The sequence below is a fragment of the Somniosus microcephalus genome, chromosome 24, assembly GCF_052327205.1.
Source record: "Somniosus microcephalus isolate GS21.2 chromosome 24, FLI_Smic_1.0, whole genome shotgun sequence".
NCBI classification, from domain to species: Eukaryota; Metazoa; Chordata; class Chondrichthyes; order Squaliformes; family Somniosidae; genus Somniosus; species Somniosus microcephalus.
Window position 1 is genome coordinate 32,056,273 of NC_141010.1, and position 16,746 is coordinate 32,073,018.

The 16,746-nt window shown below is 48.1% G+C and overlaps 1 protein-coding gene across 1 annotated transcript in view; it reads left to right on the top strand.

The window, feature by feature from the left end:
- Nucleotides 1-16,746, top strand: part of LOC147101185 (ceramide synthase 6-like) — a 73,375-nt gene that overhangs the window by 42,306 nt on the left and 14,323 nt on the right. Inside the window, exons 7-8 of the mRNA XM_085966410.1 lie at nt 1,774-1,866; nt 12,601-12,729. Coding sequence (XP_085822536.1) covers nt 1,774-1,866; nt 12,601-12,729 — 222 coding nt within the window. The remainder of the gene's footprint in view (nt 1-1,773; nt 1,867-12,600; nt 12,730-16,746) is intronic.

The following is a 16,746-nucleotide window of genomic DNA, read 5'->3' on the forward strand; positions in this document are numbered from 1 at the left end:
CTTATGCTATTTACTCGCCGTCCACTGGGCGGCGGCGTCTATGGGACGCTCGGCCTTTAACATAGCGCCCACCCATTTCTTGGCGATATTGACCTTTCTACACACATAAGTGGACAACCTCTCTTCCATTGCGGTTTCTCCCTCCGCACCACTGTCTGTTATATTGCATACTGTCGCCGATGTCCTTGCCACGGTCGCCATTTCTGTAGGGGGTTTTGGTTTGGGGTTTGTGTCTGGCCAGTCAGGCATATCTGAGCTGCTCCAGCCCCGTGTGGTTCGAATCGCTTCCCCTCTGGTTCTGACCACCGGACTTATTACGAGCAGCGATATAAACAAAACGAGACCAGTGGTTTGGTGCAAAGAAAACCAATGTTTATTAAAAATAGAGAAAATTAAACACTATACAGAGAAAATCACTATGTATGTAACACAATTACACTTAGCGGGGGAGGAGAAACGGACACATCGAGGGAAAATGACTAAAATGACAATTTTAGCAATCCCCTTAACTCCCACCCTTTACACCTATCTAAGTTGTCTTGCGATGGGCCAGAAAGTTTATGCTCACCAGTCTCGGATGTTAGAACGCCTGCTCCGTGCCCCATTGCCTGCCGATGTCTTTAGGGTTTTCACCGCCCAGAGCAGAGATACCCCAGTGATTAAAAGGTAACTGTCGGTATCCTGCTTCCCTGGATGGGCTCTTCGTCGTCGATCTTCTTGATGGTAAGGCAGGGCACCGGAGTCCAGGCGAGAGAGAGAGAGAGAGAGAGATATGGCTTCCCGAGGGACTACTTATACCCCTTTCTGGGAGCCCTTATCACTCGCCAGATCAGCCTGTTTCTTTGTCTGACCTGGACATGTTGAAGATGATACAAAGGAAACCGATCTGGGCCCATCAACCTGGATGGCCGGTTAATCGGTCTTTAAATGTCCCATAAGTGTTTTCCTTTGTGTAACTGGTCTTGTGATGGGGCCATTCCAGTTTTAATGCCCCGTTGATTGTTTCCAAACAGTGTTGAAGTCAGCTAACGAAGGTCTGAATGCAGCTATTACCCGTTGATTATCTGTGCAAACGGCCTTGATGGGTTTTAATCAGAGGCCCGAATGCCACTGTTTGCTTCTCATACATAAATGCAGAAGCCTGTCTGCCTTCTAATTTCTGGAACATTCCTTCTTTGTCAGTCCAAACCTGAACTTTGCAGGCCTTGGCCATGAGGTTGACCGTAGCCATCTTGTTGGGCCCTGGAGCCCTGGATTTTAAACTCAGTCCAGCCAGGGTTTTCTTCAATAAGCCAGAAGTAAATCTTCAGGGGAGACATGAAATTTGCGAATCCTTTCACTACTTTTGAAAAATATCCAAGTTCTATATAAACAGAAGTCGAACAAAAACTGCGCGGCATAGCAGGTGATTTTTGACCTACTGATGGTTTAACATTTGGGTGATTCTCCTTTGCAAATCAGTGGTAACATAAACCCTGACTTTAACTCGGTTTAGTTACTGGCGGGCATCCTTCTTGCCTGTTCAGAAAAGTAGGTTAAAATTGTAACCTGCGGGATCGGTGTGGGACGGCGGTGGGTGAGTTCCATGGGCTGTTTCCGCCAGGTGGGCAGGGTTTATATTTTTAAAAAGCCCAATTGTTTGAGAAACATAATCATTGATGGCCTTTTAGATTACTTTTTTAAGTGTCTTTAAGAAAATATTGGCACCATTCAAAGTAAAAATAAAATTACTTGAGAACTGAAAGTTAAATCCTGTTTTTTTTTCTTTCAAAGGAACTTTCATTTGAAGTCTACATACATTTCATGATGGAATTTGCTTTCTATGGGTCACTGATATTTTCACAGTTTTTTGACGTTAAAAGAAAGGTAAGGCTGACATTGACCTCTCTGGTCATATGATGATGTTCACACACACATCTTCTACTGTTGTTTCTTTAAAATAGCAGTCAAGATAATGACGTTGGTGATGGTGTCTGGTGTTCAAATGCCTGCTTGAATCTAACACGTGCTGAGTTTTTCCAACACTCAGTAGGGTCACTCGATGGGATGCCGAATCCAGCTCACCTAAAGTACCTCCTTGTTGGCTGAGTTTGGAGCAAGATTGGTATCAAAATCACAGAGAAACATATGACTCCCACACCTGACTGTGCCCAGTTGAAATCAGTGGTGTGGAAACATAGTCTAGAAGGGAAAACATGTGGGAGGCTAAAACAGAGCCTATGCTGCAGGGATCCGATACCACATTTATCCAATTGGCAGATTGAACTGAATAACAGTGGAGTACCTTATACAATATGATGTATCCTATCCAATGGGTCTCGGGCATGGTTTCTATTTATAGCTCAAAATTAAATAATAAATACTAATGTAGTGGAAATTAGTGCTTTATTGTTTTTAATAAGTTAAAATCTAACCTATCCATTATTTAGTTATATTTTGCGCTATTTATTTAAATTTTTCAACTTGTTTTAATCTTGCTTGCAGGACAAATTCACTAATGTGGTTGTTGTGTCTGTAAGTGGGATGTATTCCTAGTAATTCCTGATGTCCCATTCCTCAAATCTTAATTATGATGGTGGACATAAACACCAGAGGCAAAAGAGAACCTTATTTTTTTTAAAATGCAATCTCTACCATTGTTTGATTTTAATCAGGGAAATTAGTTTGGGTATTTCTGATTGTTTCCCTGGATTGTGATTCTGTTATAGCTGTTGGGAGTTTAAACAGTCATTGCTTTCTATCATGCCTTAATAAGTAATGAAAGTTGTTTGTGACGGGTGGTATCGTCTAATCTGAACAATGAACTATCGAGGTGTTTTCATGGAGCACAAATGTGCGTACCATGGAACCTCATGGAATTGAATAAAAGAATGAAAATATGAAATAAAAGTCACGAATGCATCATAAAGCATACTTTTCATCGAAAGAAAGGTCAGATTACAAGCACAACCACAGATCTTTGTAGCACTTGCCCTCTTCCATAAATAGCTCACTGCATATAAGAACATAAATGTAGGAAGTCACACAACACCAGATTATAGTCCAACAGCTTTATTTGAAATCACAAGCTTTCGAAGCGCTGCTCCTTCGTCAGGTGAAGTGAAGAGAAGCATACAGGCACAGCATATATATCAGAGAAAACTGCCAGATGATTACAGGTAATCTTTCTAACTGCCCTTTATCACACCTCGGCAGAGAGATAATCACAGCAATCAAAGGTGTAAATGGTGTCCAAACAGGTCAGTCAGGAAAACATTACATAATAGAACAATGAGGTGGGGTCACAAGGGGTCAAATGTTGCAGATGCTGGGGTCTGTATGAAAAACAAAAAAAACAAAAAACGTTGCTGGAAATCACAGCAGGTCCGGCCGCATCTGTGCAGAGAGAACAAGCCAACGATGACTCAAGTCTGGATGACTCTACGTCAGGTGGGGTTACATGTAGCGTGATATGAACCCAAGATCCTGGTTGAGGCCGTCCTCATGAGTGCGGAACTTGGCTATCAGTTTCTGCTCGACAATTTTGCGTTGTCGTGTGGGATGGGGGCATTATCCTATGAGGAGAGATTGAGTAAACTGGGCCTATATTCTCTAGAGTTTAGAAGAATGAGAGGTGATCTCATTGAAACATGCAAAATTCTTACAGGGCTTGACAGGGTAGACGCAGGGAGGATGTTTCCCCTGGCTGGGGAGTCAAGAACCAGGGGTCACAGTCTCAGAATAAGGGGTCGGCCATTTAAGACTGAGATGAGGAGAAAGTTCTTCACTCAGAGGGTGGTGAATCTTTGGAATTCTCTACCCCAGAGGGCTGTGGAGGCTCAGTCGTTGAGTATATAAGACAGAGATCGATAGATTTTTGAATATTAAGGGAATCAAGGGATATGGGGATAGTGCAGGAAAGTCGAGATGAGGTAGAAGATCAGCCATGATCTTATTGAATGGCGGCGCATGGTACATCGGCGAGACCATGCAGACACTGCGACAACGGATGAACGGACACCGCACAACAATCGCCAGGCAGGAGTGTTCCCTCCCAGTCGGGGGACACTTCAGCAGTCAAGGACATTCAGCCTCCGATCTTCAGGTAAGCATTCTCCAAGGCGGCCTTCGAGACACACGACAACGCAAAATTGTCGAGCAGAAACTGATAGCCAAGTTCCTCACTCATGAGGACGGCCTCATCCGGGATCTTGGGTTCATGTCACGCTACATGTAACCCCACCTGACGTAGTCATCCAGACTCGAGTCATCGTTGGCTTGTTCTCTCTGCACAGATGCAGCCGGACCTGCTGTGATTTCCAGCAAAGTTTTTTGTTTTTTTCTGTTTTTCATACAGACCCCAGCATCTGCAACATTTGACCCCTTGTGACCCCACCTCATTGTTCTTTGATGTAATGTTTTCCTGACTGACCTGTTTGGACACCATTCACACCTTTGATTGCTGTGATTATCTCTCTGCCGAGGTGTGATAAAGGGCAGTTAGAAAGATTACCTGTAATCATCTGGCAGTTTTCTCTGACTATATATGCTGTGCCTGTATGCTTCTCTTCACTTCACCTGACGAAGGAGCAGCGCTTCGAAAGCTTGTGATTTCAAATAAAGCTGTTGGACTATAACCTGGTGTTGTGTGACTTCCTACATTTGTCCACCCCAGTCCAACACCGGCATCTCCACATCAGAAGAACATAAGAAATAGGAGCAGGAGTAGGCCATTTGGCCCCTCGAGCCTGCTCCGCCATTCAATAAGATCATGGCTGATCTTCTACCTCATCTTGACTTTCCTGCACTATCCCCATATCCCTTGATTCCCTTAATATTCAAAAATCTATCGATCTCTGTCTTATATACTCAACGACTGAGCCTCCACAGCCCTCTGGGGTAGAGAATTCCAAAGATTCACCACCCTCTGAGTGAAGAACTTTCTCCTCATCTCAGTCTTAAATGGCCGACCCCTTATTCTGAGACTGTGACCCCTGGTTCTTGACTCCCCAGCCAGGGGAAACATCCTCCTTGTGTCTACTCTGTCAAGCCCTGTAAGAATTTTGCATGTTTCAATGAGATCACCTCTCATTCTTCTAAACTCTAGAGAATATAGGCCCAGTTTACGCAATCTCTCCTCATAGGATAATGCCCCCATCCCAGGAACCAGTCTGGTGAACCTTTGTTGCACTCCCTCTATGGTAATACACCATAGTCCAAGGTTCCTCTCTGCAGGCGACACGCCACAGGTTTACAAGCTCCTCCCTCAACAATATGCTGACTAGAAGTGACACATGGATAGTCCCCGCAACACATTCACAGCCCTCTGCAGCATGTCTGGAGAACCTAAATTACGGATTTGGATTTTACCTCAAATTATTAAATAAACATTGCAATCTGACCACGTCTCCACACATGGAATGGACCTGCATATATGAGGAAAGGTTGAGCAGGTTGGGCCTATACTCATTGGAATTTAGAAGAATGAGAGGTGATCTTATTGAAACATATAAGATACTGAGGGGGCTCGACAAGGTAGATGCAGAGAGGATGAAATCTAGAACGTGGGGGCATATTTTTAGAATAAAGGGTCGCCCTTTTAGAACTGAGATGAGGAGGAATTTCTTCTCTCAGAGGGTCGTAAATCTGTGGAATTCTCTGCCCCAGAGAACCATGGAGGCTGGGTCATTAAACACATTTAAGGTGGAGATAGACAATTTTTTGCAAGATAAGGGAGTGAAGGGTTACGGGGAGCGGGCGGGGAAGTGGCTTTGAGCCCAAGATCAGCCATGATCTTATTGAATGGCGGAGCAGGCTCGAGGGGCCAAGTGGCCTATTCCTGCTCCTATTTCTTATGTTCTTATATCTGTACCTTCAGTGCCATCCTCAAATTAAATTTGTTTGCTACGATTCTATTTAGATAAGTGTGTTAAACTATATTCCAGTGTGGTGCTGAGCAGTGCAGGCCAGGAATGCCTGTCCCTGGCCTGTTCTGACTTAGCAGATCTCAGCAGGGACACAAAAATTCACCTCAATGCCTCTGGATTTGGGAGGAGTAAAGGCAGGCAGGATTCTTTCTGCTGATCAACCAGTGATTCTTGTAGGAAACTGCATGTGCACAGACATCAGGTGAAGACAGGATTAGATTTTGCTGTGTAGTTCCATCATGGTCAAGCACCCCGCTGGCACTCGAAGTTTGATTTTTTTTTTCTTCCCCGGCCGCGTCCCACCAGCTTTTCCAGTGGACCAATTGCTCAGGGACAAACTGATGTGTCCCATTCCTGTCTTCCCTCCAAGCACCACCCCACCCCACTGCCACCCCACCATTTTCTGGTGGGCAAGTCCAGCAACAAAAAAGTGGGTGCATGTAAATGACATACCAATGAGAAAAATATGTTCTCTAAGGTATATCTGGCATTTGTGTCAGCTGGATGTAAAGGTCCACCTGTTGGGGCCAGGGATCCGGTGTTTAGCGGTGTAATGTATTATCACATGGTTTGTCAATCTGGCCCGATCTCCGTTAGAAAAATTGCTTTCTTCCGTTCACTAATGACTTTATTTTGAGCTTGAACATTCTCATCTGCACTTTCGGTCTCTGATGTGCCTCAATAATTCCGAGACTCGAAGTTAGCAGAACAAAAACAAGGCTTTTATTAACTTAGAACGTAACACGTAAGAGAGAGAGATGTCTTCCTTCTGGAGACTGAGGCCAGACTGAACTAGCTTACAAGCGGGGCCAGGTATGGGCGGAGCCCTACACACAGCACATTCCAGCACATTCCAGTATACAATACAGCACATTCCAGTACACAATACAATGAGGTCTGGGGGAAGGGAAATGACACTGAAACCGATCTCAGTCACAGGCAGTGGTGAATGGAAGATTTCATCACATTCACCCCTTCTATAGATTTAGTCTGTTCGGGGGTTTGATAGTCCTCTGCGACCGACGTGGCTGTTGCGGTGCCGCGGGTGTCGGCTGGGTGTCCCCGGTGGCCTCCTGGGTCTCTGCCGGGGGTGCCGCCAGGGTTGTTGAAGGGGTAGTTGGTGGGGGTGCCGTTGGTCGGTGTTCTTCCGGGGGTGATGAAAGGGTAGTGGGTGGGTAAGAGTTGCTGTGATCGTCGTTGCCGCTATTGCCGTGGTTGTTGTCAATGCCGGCTGGGGCGACGTCTTTTATGGACACGGTGTCCTCCCTTCCGTCGGCGTGCCGGACATATGCGTATTGGGGGTTGGCGTGGAGTAGGTGTACTGGCTCCACGAGAGGGTCCGTCTTGTGGCCCCTCACATGCCTTCGCACAAGTACCGGACCTGGGGTGGAGAGCCATGACGGCATGGATACGCCGGAGGTGGATTTCCGGGGAAAGACAAACATTCGTTCATGGGGCGTGGTATTAGTGGCCGTACACAATAGCGACCGTATCGAATGGAGCACATCCGAGAGGACTTCCTGCCAGCGGGAGATAGGGAGGCCCTTGGTCCTTAGAGCTAGAGTGACTGCTTTCCATACTGTCCCGTTCTCTCGCTCCACTTGGCCGTTACCCCGGGGGTTGTAGCTGGTGGTACGGCTCGTGGCGATCCCCTTGGACAGCATGTACTGGCGTAGCTCTTCACTCATGAAGGACGCCCCCCTATCCGTATGGATGTAGCTCGGCATACCGAAAAGGCAGAACAGGCTGTTGAGGCATTTAATGACCGTGGCGCTGGTCATGTCTGGGCAGGGGAAGGCGAATGGGAACCGGGAGTATTCGTCCACAATGTTCAGGAAGTAAACATTGCGGTCGACGGACGGGAGGGGGCCCTTGAAATCTAAGCTGAGCCGCTCAAAGGGCCGTGTAGCTTTGATTAAGTGGGCTCTATCTGGGCGGTAGAACCGAGGCTTGCACTCAGCGCAAGTGCGGCAGTTCCTGGTCAGGGACCGAACTTCCTCAATCGAGTAGGGTAAGTTACGGGACTTTATGAAGTGGAACAGCCGCGTGACCCCTGGGTGGCAGAGGTCGTTGTGGAGGGTCTGTAGCCGATCCCCGGTGGCGCTGGCACACATCCCTCGTGAGAGGGCGTCAGGGGATTCGTTAAGGGCCCCTGGCCGGTAAATGATGTCGTACTCGAAGGTGGAGAGCTCGATCCGCCACCTAAGAATCTTATCATTTTTAATCTTCCCCCTCTGTTTATTATTGAACATAAACGCTACCGACCGCTGGTCGGTAAGTAGGGTGAAGCGTTTGCCGGCTAGGTAGTGGCGCCAGTGGCGCACTGCCTCCACGATGGCTTGGGCCTCCTTTTCCACGGAGGAGTGTCTGATCTCGGGCCCTTGGAGGGTCCTCGAGAAGAAAGCTACGGGCCGCCCCGCCTGGTTGAGGGTGGCCGTCAAGGCGAAGTCAGACGCATCACTTTCCACTTGAAATGGAGTGTTCTCGTCCACTGCCTGTAGCGTGGCCCGCTCAATATCCTGCTTAATGCTTTTGAAGGCGGCGTGGGCCTCAGCAGAGAGCGGGAAAGAGGATGCTTTCAAGAGGGGGCGGGCTTTGTCGGAGTAGTTGGGGACCCATTGGGAATAATAAGAAAATAACCCCAGGCACCTTTTCAGGGCTTTGGGAGTGTTGGGCAGGGGCAGCTCCCGTAGGGGGCGCAATCGGTCGGGGTCTGGTCCGATTTCCCCATTCTCCACCACGCTGCCTAGTATGCAGAGGCGCGTGGTGTTGTAAACGCACTTGTCCTCGTTGTAGGTGAGGTTGAGTTTTTGTGCGGTTTTCAGGAACCTCTCGAGGTTCGAGTCGTGATCCTGCTGGTTGTGACCGCAGATGGTGACGTTGTCGAGGTAGGGGAAGGTTGCCTGCAAGTGGTGGTCATCGACCATGCGGTCCATCTCCCTCTGGAAGACCGAGACCCCATTCGTCACCCCAAAGGGGACTCTGAGGAATTGGTAGAGGCGTCCGTTCGCCTCGAAGGCGGTGTACGGACGGTCCTCTGGTCTGATAGGGAGCTGGTGGTACGCTGACTTGAGGTCGATGGTGGAGAACACCCGGTATTGGGTGATTTGGTTCACCATTTCTGATATGCGGGGTAGCGGGTAGGCGTCTAGTAGGGTGTACCTGTTGATCGTTTGACTATAGTCGATCACCATCCGTTTCTTCTCGCTACCCCTTACCACTACCACTTGGGCGTGCCACGGGCTGTTGCTGCGTTCAATAATGCGCTCTTTCAGGAGCCTGTCTACCTCGGTCGCGATAAACCGCCTGTCCTCCCAGCTGTACCTCCTGCTTTTGGTCGCTATTGGCCGGCAGTTAGGGGTAAGGTTCGCGAATAGCGAAGGCGGCTTTACCTTCAGGGTAGCCAGACCGCACACTGTGAGGGGCGGCTGGGACCCACCGTACTTGAGCGTGATGCTTTGGTGGTTGCACTGGAAATCCAGGCCCAAGATCACGCTCGCACATAGGTTCTTCATGATTAATACTTTAAAATTATCATATACAGTTCCGTTAACGCACAATTGTACCGTGCAGTAACCCAGAATGGTCGATGTCTGGGTTTTGTCAGCCATAGAGATGGTACCCTGAGTAGGGACCACCTTTAGGGAGAGTTGTTGTGCCAGTTCTGGGTGGATAAAGCTCTCCGTGCTTCCACTGTCAATTAAGCATTTAACCCGGCACCCGTTTACCTCGATGTCCACCATTGACCTGGATAGCGGGTGGGGCCTGGTCTGGTCCACTGTGACCGATGCCACTGTCGGGCCCTGATCGATACAAGATGGCGTCCACGCTGTCTGCTCACAAGATGGCGGACCCCACGAGGTCGGGCAAGATGGCGTCCAAGATGGCCGCTCCCACGGCGCACACGCGGCGGTGGCGGGTTTTCCGGCAGTTGGTTTTCCGGCGGGGTTCCCTCTGCACACCTTCCCGAAGTGCCCCTTCTTACCGCACTTAAAGCAGGTGGTGCCTTTCGCCGGGCACAGGTTTCTGGTGTGCTTTGGCTGCCCGCAGAAGTAGCAGTTGGGTCCCTGACGCGTCGCGGCTGTCGTAGGGCTTCTGGGGGGAGAGCGGGGCCCAGCCGGTGTCGGGCTGTCGGGCGGGGAAGATGCCTTCCAAGATGGCGGCGCCCTCGGTGCACACGTGGCGGCGTGGGCTGAAGAGTAGGCGTCCGAGTTTCTCTGGGCCACATCCAGGGATCGCGCGGTGTCCGCAGCCTGTTTCAGGTCCAACCCTGTTTTTTCCAGCAGTCTTTGCCGGATGTAAGTGGAGCTGAGGCCTGTGATGAAGGCATCGCAAACAAGCTCGTCAGTGTACACTGCGGCTTTTACATCTCGGCACTTGCAGTCTTTGCCAAGCATTTTCAGGGTGCTTAGGAACTCCTCCACCGATTCCCCAGGTCGCTGTGCGCGGGTAGCGAGCAGGTGCCTAGCATACACCTCATTCGTAGGCTGCTGGTAATGCGCCTTTAAGATGTCGCAGGCGGCCAGGTACGTCTCGGCGTCTTGGATGAGGGGGTAAACCCGGTGGCTTACCCAATTCCGCAGAATTCCGAGTCTCATCCTCGCAACGTCCGTAGCGTCTTTGACGGCTGCGGAATTGTCCAGGAAGAATTCCATACACTCAAACCAGTGTCCGAAGCGTGCTGATGCGTCCGGAGCATGTTGATCCAAATCCAAACGTTCGGGTTTCAGGAGTTGATCCATAGTGTTGAAAAATAAGTTAATAAAATTGATGTGCCTCAATAATTCCGAGACTCGAAGTTAGCAGAACAAAAACAAGGCTTTTATTAACTTAGAACATAACATGTAAGAGAGAGAGATGTCTTCCTTCTGGAGACTGAGGCCAGACTGAACTAGCTTACAAGCGGGGCCAGGTATGGGCGGAGCCCTACACACAGCACATTCCAGCACATTCCAGTGTACAATACAGCACATTCCAGTACACAATACAATGAGGTCTGGGGGAAGGGAAATGACACTGAAACCGATCTCAGTCACAGGCAGTGGTGAATGGAATATTTCATCACATTCAATCATGTTATTGGCCTTAAAAAGCATCCCCATTTGCTCAGTGTAAGAACTGAATGGTTCGTGAGCTCGGTCATACATGCTGAGGCTTCCGATGAATCCCGTAGTTGCCGTCATGATTGTCCCGATCCCGTTGAACAGTGACTCAGCACGCTACCCGTGTACCTGTGAGAATCAACACCGCTGTTGCTGTGTATACATACACGTGAAGGCGAAGCACAGACAATTCTGCATCAGCATTAACAGAAAAAATTCAGTTTAGGTGTCACAAATTCACCTTAAACTTGTCCACGCGAAGGCTGAACACTGTGTCCTTCCATGATCCCTAAAAATGGCTTTGGGATCCCATCCTCGTCGCCAAAAATGTAACATATGTGGGTAGAACAAATGAAGGATAGAAACGGGATGAATTGCTAGTCAAGGTGCTTGTTTACTAGGCCAGAGCGAATTGAGCATGCTCATACTAAACCATGTGACAAACCATGTGATAATACATTACAAACGGGTAGGTGGGGGGAGCAAAAAAATGATGCTGGCAGCAAGGGCATGTGCTATGGCTAGACAAATTGTGGGAGGGGAGGGAATTTTAACAGTTTTGTTGGGATCTCCGAGACTACATAGAATATACAGCACAGAAACTGGCCATTCAGCCCAACCAGTCCAGGCTGGCCTTCATGCTCCACTCAAGCCTCCTCCCATCCTTCCTTGTCTAATTCTCAGACTGCGGCAACCTTCGCGTGCAGCTAAGGCTTTATGTCTCCAGTATGTTAATGACCCTGGGGCCAGAGATTGGGTCAGGGCAACTCCATGGCAAGTGGAAGTCCTGCCCCACTCGCAATACACCCCAATTGGACAATCCAGGCTTCACTGATCAGGCTCACACTTGAGTAAATTACTGGACAAGTGTGGTGCCTGTCAAACCATACCCTATGAAGTCACTGCCTTCAGGAGGCAGGGGAGGGGAGGGGTGGAGTGGGGTGGGGTGCGGGGGGAGAGAAAATTGGGACGGGGGAAAGATGAAGCAAAAAACAAATTGAGCAAACAGATTCTGTCCCCAGAATATCAAACAAAAATGTCTTGAGCATTGGGACTTTTTTTTAAACAAATGCTGTGCTTTTAATCTTGGTGCATATTCTTCCCCTCCCTTTTAGCACTCCCCATCTCCACCACCCAAAGTGTGGAATGCTGCCCTCTAATTCTGGTTCATTGCACTATTCTGAACGATGTACTGTAAACTGAGGGATGGGAAAAATTGGGAGGGGCAGTGCAGGTTAGTAGTGATCGAATGAACATCAATAGCAATCTGAGGAAGTTTTGCATTTACTGATTACAATTCTAAGGAAGTTCCAAAAGACGGTACCTCGAACAATGCAGCACTCCCTCAGTACTACACTGGAGTGTCAATCTAGATAAAGTGCTCAAGCTCCTGGTGTGGGGCTCAGACTCACCTGACCCGAGAGCAAGAGTATTGGGCACAAGCTCGGGTCCCTTAGCTGGGACTGCAATCTACAGCCTATTACATTATTAGTGGGAACACCACGAACTGAGCCAACCGACCATCCAACAAGTGCGCTGAAACGAGTCAAGATCCAAATAATCTGGGTTACCTTTCACTTCTTTGTCTTTAGGATTTTGTTGTCATGTGTGTCCATCATCACGTCACCATTCTGCTGCTTACAATCGCTTATGTTGCCAACATGACACGGGCAGGGAGCATTATTCTCCTCTTGCATGATGCAGCTGACATTGTTTTAGAGGTAGGTGGAAGAAATAGGCATTGAAGATGGAACATTTTATAATCAGTTAATGTTTCTGCTAAGCCACAGTTTTCCATAGTTACACTACAGATCCTCCCATTAGGGTATACATTACACACACAATATGTGTATCACTTACAGTCTAACAGAGTGATGAAAACAGCTCTTCAAAACTGTTGTTAAAAGATGGCAGATTCTAATGTATTTGGCTCAATAGTTAAATTACTGTAACCAGGTCCCAGGTGTCTGCTTTCATTCAGCTAAATTGAAGGTATTGTATTTTTTTTTTAAAAACCATTAGAAATGACAACACAGAAGACGGCCATTTGACTCATCCGCCTGTGTCGATATTTGCTCTTTAACTGGCCCTGTCTACTCTAATCCCTCTCTCTCTATATTCTTTCTATTCTTCCTTTTCAAATACTTATCCAATCTGCTTTTAAACGAGGTGACGTTTCTGTCCCAAAGCTGCCTGTGGTAAAGCAGACTATGTTCTAACAACAACATAAAAGCAAAAATACTGCGGATGCTGGAAATCTGAAATAAAACCAGAAAATGCTGTGAACGCTCAGCAGGTCAGGCAGCATCGAGGAGAGAAACAGAGTTAACGTTTCAGCTCGACGACCCTTTGTCCGTCGCCTTCATCTCCATGCCCACTTCTTTGGCCAGGAGTCTCCCCCCCCCTCCCCGCACAGCTGACCCTTTCTCCCATTTTCAGAATTCTCGTTCTATCTGGACCCCTCCCGCTGGCCTATTACTGTCTCTAGATCTTTTCATTTAGAACTGCTGGTGGGACATCGGCCATCTCAATTTCTCTGCTTCCCTCCCTCACTCCAACCTACCTCCCTCTGAACTTGCAGCACTCCATTCTCTAAGATTCAACCCCAACGTTGTCATTAAACCTGCTGACAAGGGTGGCGCTGTTGTTGTTTGGCGAACCGACCTCTACCTTGCGGAGGCTGAACACCAACTCTCTGACGCCTCCTCCTACCTCCCCCTGGAACATGACCCCACTACCGAACATCAAGCCATCGCTTCCAAGACTGTCACTGACTTCATTTCCTCTGGAGAACTTCCCTCCATGACTGCCAACCTCAGTTCCCCAACCCTGCACAACCTGCTTCTACCTCCTTCCCAAGATCCACAAACAGGACTGCCCTGGTAGACCCATCGTTTCAGCCTGTTCTTGCCCCACTGAACTGATTTCTTCTTATCTCCATTCTTTTTTTCTCCCCTTGTCCAATCTCTTCCCACATATATCCGCAACTCTTCCGACCCCCTCCACCACTTTAACAGTTTCCAGTTTCCTGGCCCCAACCGTCTCCTTTTCACCATGGATGTCCAATCCCTCTACACCTCCATCCCCCACCAGGATGGCCTGAGGGTGCTCCACTTCTTCCTTGAACAGAGGCCCAACCAGTCCCCACCCACCACCACCCTCCTCCGTCTGGCTGAACTTATTCTCACAATGAACAACTTCTCCTTTGACTCCACTCACTTCCTCCAATTTAATGGTGTTGCTATGGGAACCCGCATGGGTCCTAGCTATGCCTGCCTTTTCGTGGGATATGTGGAACATTCTTTGTTCCAGTCCTACTCAGGTCCCTCCCTCACCTCTTTTTCCGGTACATTGATGACTGTATCGGTGCTGTTTCCTGCTCTCGCCCTGAACTAGAAAATTTCATTCACTTTGCTTCCAATTTCCATCCTTCCCTCACCTTCACATGGTCCATCTCCGACACTTCCCTTCCTTGACTTCTCTGTCTCCATTTCTGGGGATAGGCTACTGACAAACATTCACTACAAGCCCACTGACTCCCACAGCTACCTGGACCACACTTCCTCCCACCCCGCCTCCTGTAAGGACTCTATTCCATTCTCCCAGTTTCTCCGTCTCCATTGCATCTGCTCCGACGATGCCACCTTCCATACCAGTGCTTCTGACATGTCTTCCTTTTTCCTCAATAAGGTTTTCCTTCTACCATGGTTGACACGGCCCTCGACCGTGTCCATTCTATTTCCCGCACTTCAGCTCACACCCCTTCTCCTCCCTCCCAGAACCACGATAAGGTTCCCCTTGTCCTCACCTTTCACCCCACCAACCTCCGCATTCAACGTATCATCTTCCGCCATTTCCGCCACCTCCAGCGTGATCCCACCACCAACCACTTCTTCCCCTCCCCTCCCCTTTCAGCATTCCGAAGGGACCACTCCCTCTGTGACTCCCTGGTCCACTCCTCAATCACCCCTTCCCCTTCCCACGGCACCTTCCCGTGCAAGCGCAGGAGATGCAACACCTGCCCTTTTACCTCATCCCTTCTCACTGTCCAGGGCCCCCAAACACTTTTTCCAGATGAAACAGCGATTTACTTGTACTTCTTGCAATTTAGTATACTGTATTCTCTGCTCACGATGCGGTCTCCTCTACATTGGGGAGACCAAACGCAGATTGGGTGACTGCTTTGCGGAACACCTCCATTCAGTCCATAGACATAACCCTGAGCTTCCAGTCGCCTGTCACTTTAATTCTCCACTCCACTCCCACTCTGACCTCTCCATCCTCGGCCTCTTACACTGTTCCAACAAAGCTCAACGCAAGCTCGAGGAACAGCACCTCATCTTTCAATTAGGCACTTTACAGCCCTCTGGACTCAACATCAAGTTCAACAATTTCAGACCATAACCTCGGCCCGTATCTTTTTCCACATGGCAGCCGTTGATGATTCTGCCATTCCCATTTACACCTCATCTAGACTCATCTTTTGTTTCTTAACTTGTGTCATTACCATCTCCTTTTGCCTTGCACCATCATCCCTTTTGTCTTTTATTCTCTCCTGCCTTCCATCCTAACAGAGACCTTCCCTTTTGTTCTTTCCTCCCCTCCCCCTTTCCCTGCCCCTACACTTGCTTAAAAATCTGTTACATCTCTAACTTTTTCCACTTCTGACGATGGGCCATCGACCTGAAACGTTAACTCTGTTTCTCTCTCCACAGATGCTGCCTGACCTGCTGAGTATTTACAGCATTTTCTGTTTTTAATATGTTCTAACAACACTTTGTGTGGAAAAGGTACTTCAAACTTTCCCCATTCAGTCTTCCTATCATGGCCTTTTCTGCCTGCACTCCCACCTAAGTTCCTTTGCCCCAAAATTGCACTGTAGGAATTACAGCTGTCTACGGTGGAAGATGTGGACCACATCCCAAATGGTGGAATGATGTCATTTAAATAGTTGAGGCATGTGGCCTTAATGGGCACAAATGCCAGTAAGAAAATCAGAGTGGCACCATGCCACTCTAATGGCAGAGTGAGAGGCTTGTAGTCCTGAATAGAGAGTACCATATTTTATAATTACCCAAAGAGAAATGTGGACTTTAATTTTAAGATAATTTATCCTCTCAGGATAATTTTCATGACAAATTGCACAACCATATACACAACATCCACCACATTCCCTTTAATAGACACCGATTTCCTCCAAAAATTCAATTAAATTAGTTAAAAAGAACCCACCTTTATAAATCAATCAGACTGTCCCTGGTTAGCCATACATTTCTATGTGTTCACCAATTTTGTAAGATACACAATAAACAGGAGCGGGAGTAAGCCATTCGGCCCCTCGAGCCTGCTCCGCCATTTAATAGGATCATATCTGATCTTGGCCTCAACTCCACTTTCCTGCCTGCTCCCCATAACCCTTGACTCCCCTGTAGCTCAAATATATGTCTATCTCTGCCTTGAATATATTCACTGACTCAGCCTCCACAGCTCTCTGTGGTGGAGAATTCCAAAGATTCATGACCCTCAGAGAAGAAATTCCTCCTCATCTCCGTCTTAAATGGACAACCCCTTATTCTGAAATTATACCCTCTAGTTCTAGATTCCCCCACAAGGGGAAACAACCTCTCTGCATCTACCCTGTCAAGCCTCCTCAGAATCTTATATGTTTCAATAAGATCACTTCTCATTCTTCTAAACTCCAATGAGTATAGGCCCAACCTGCTCAACTTTTCCCCATA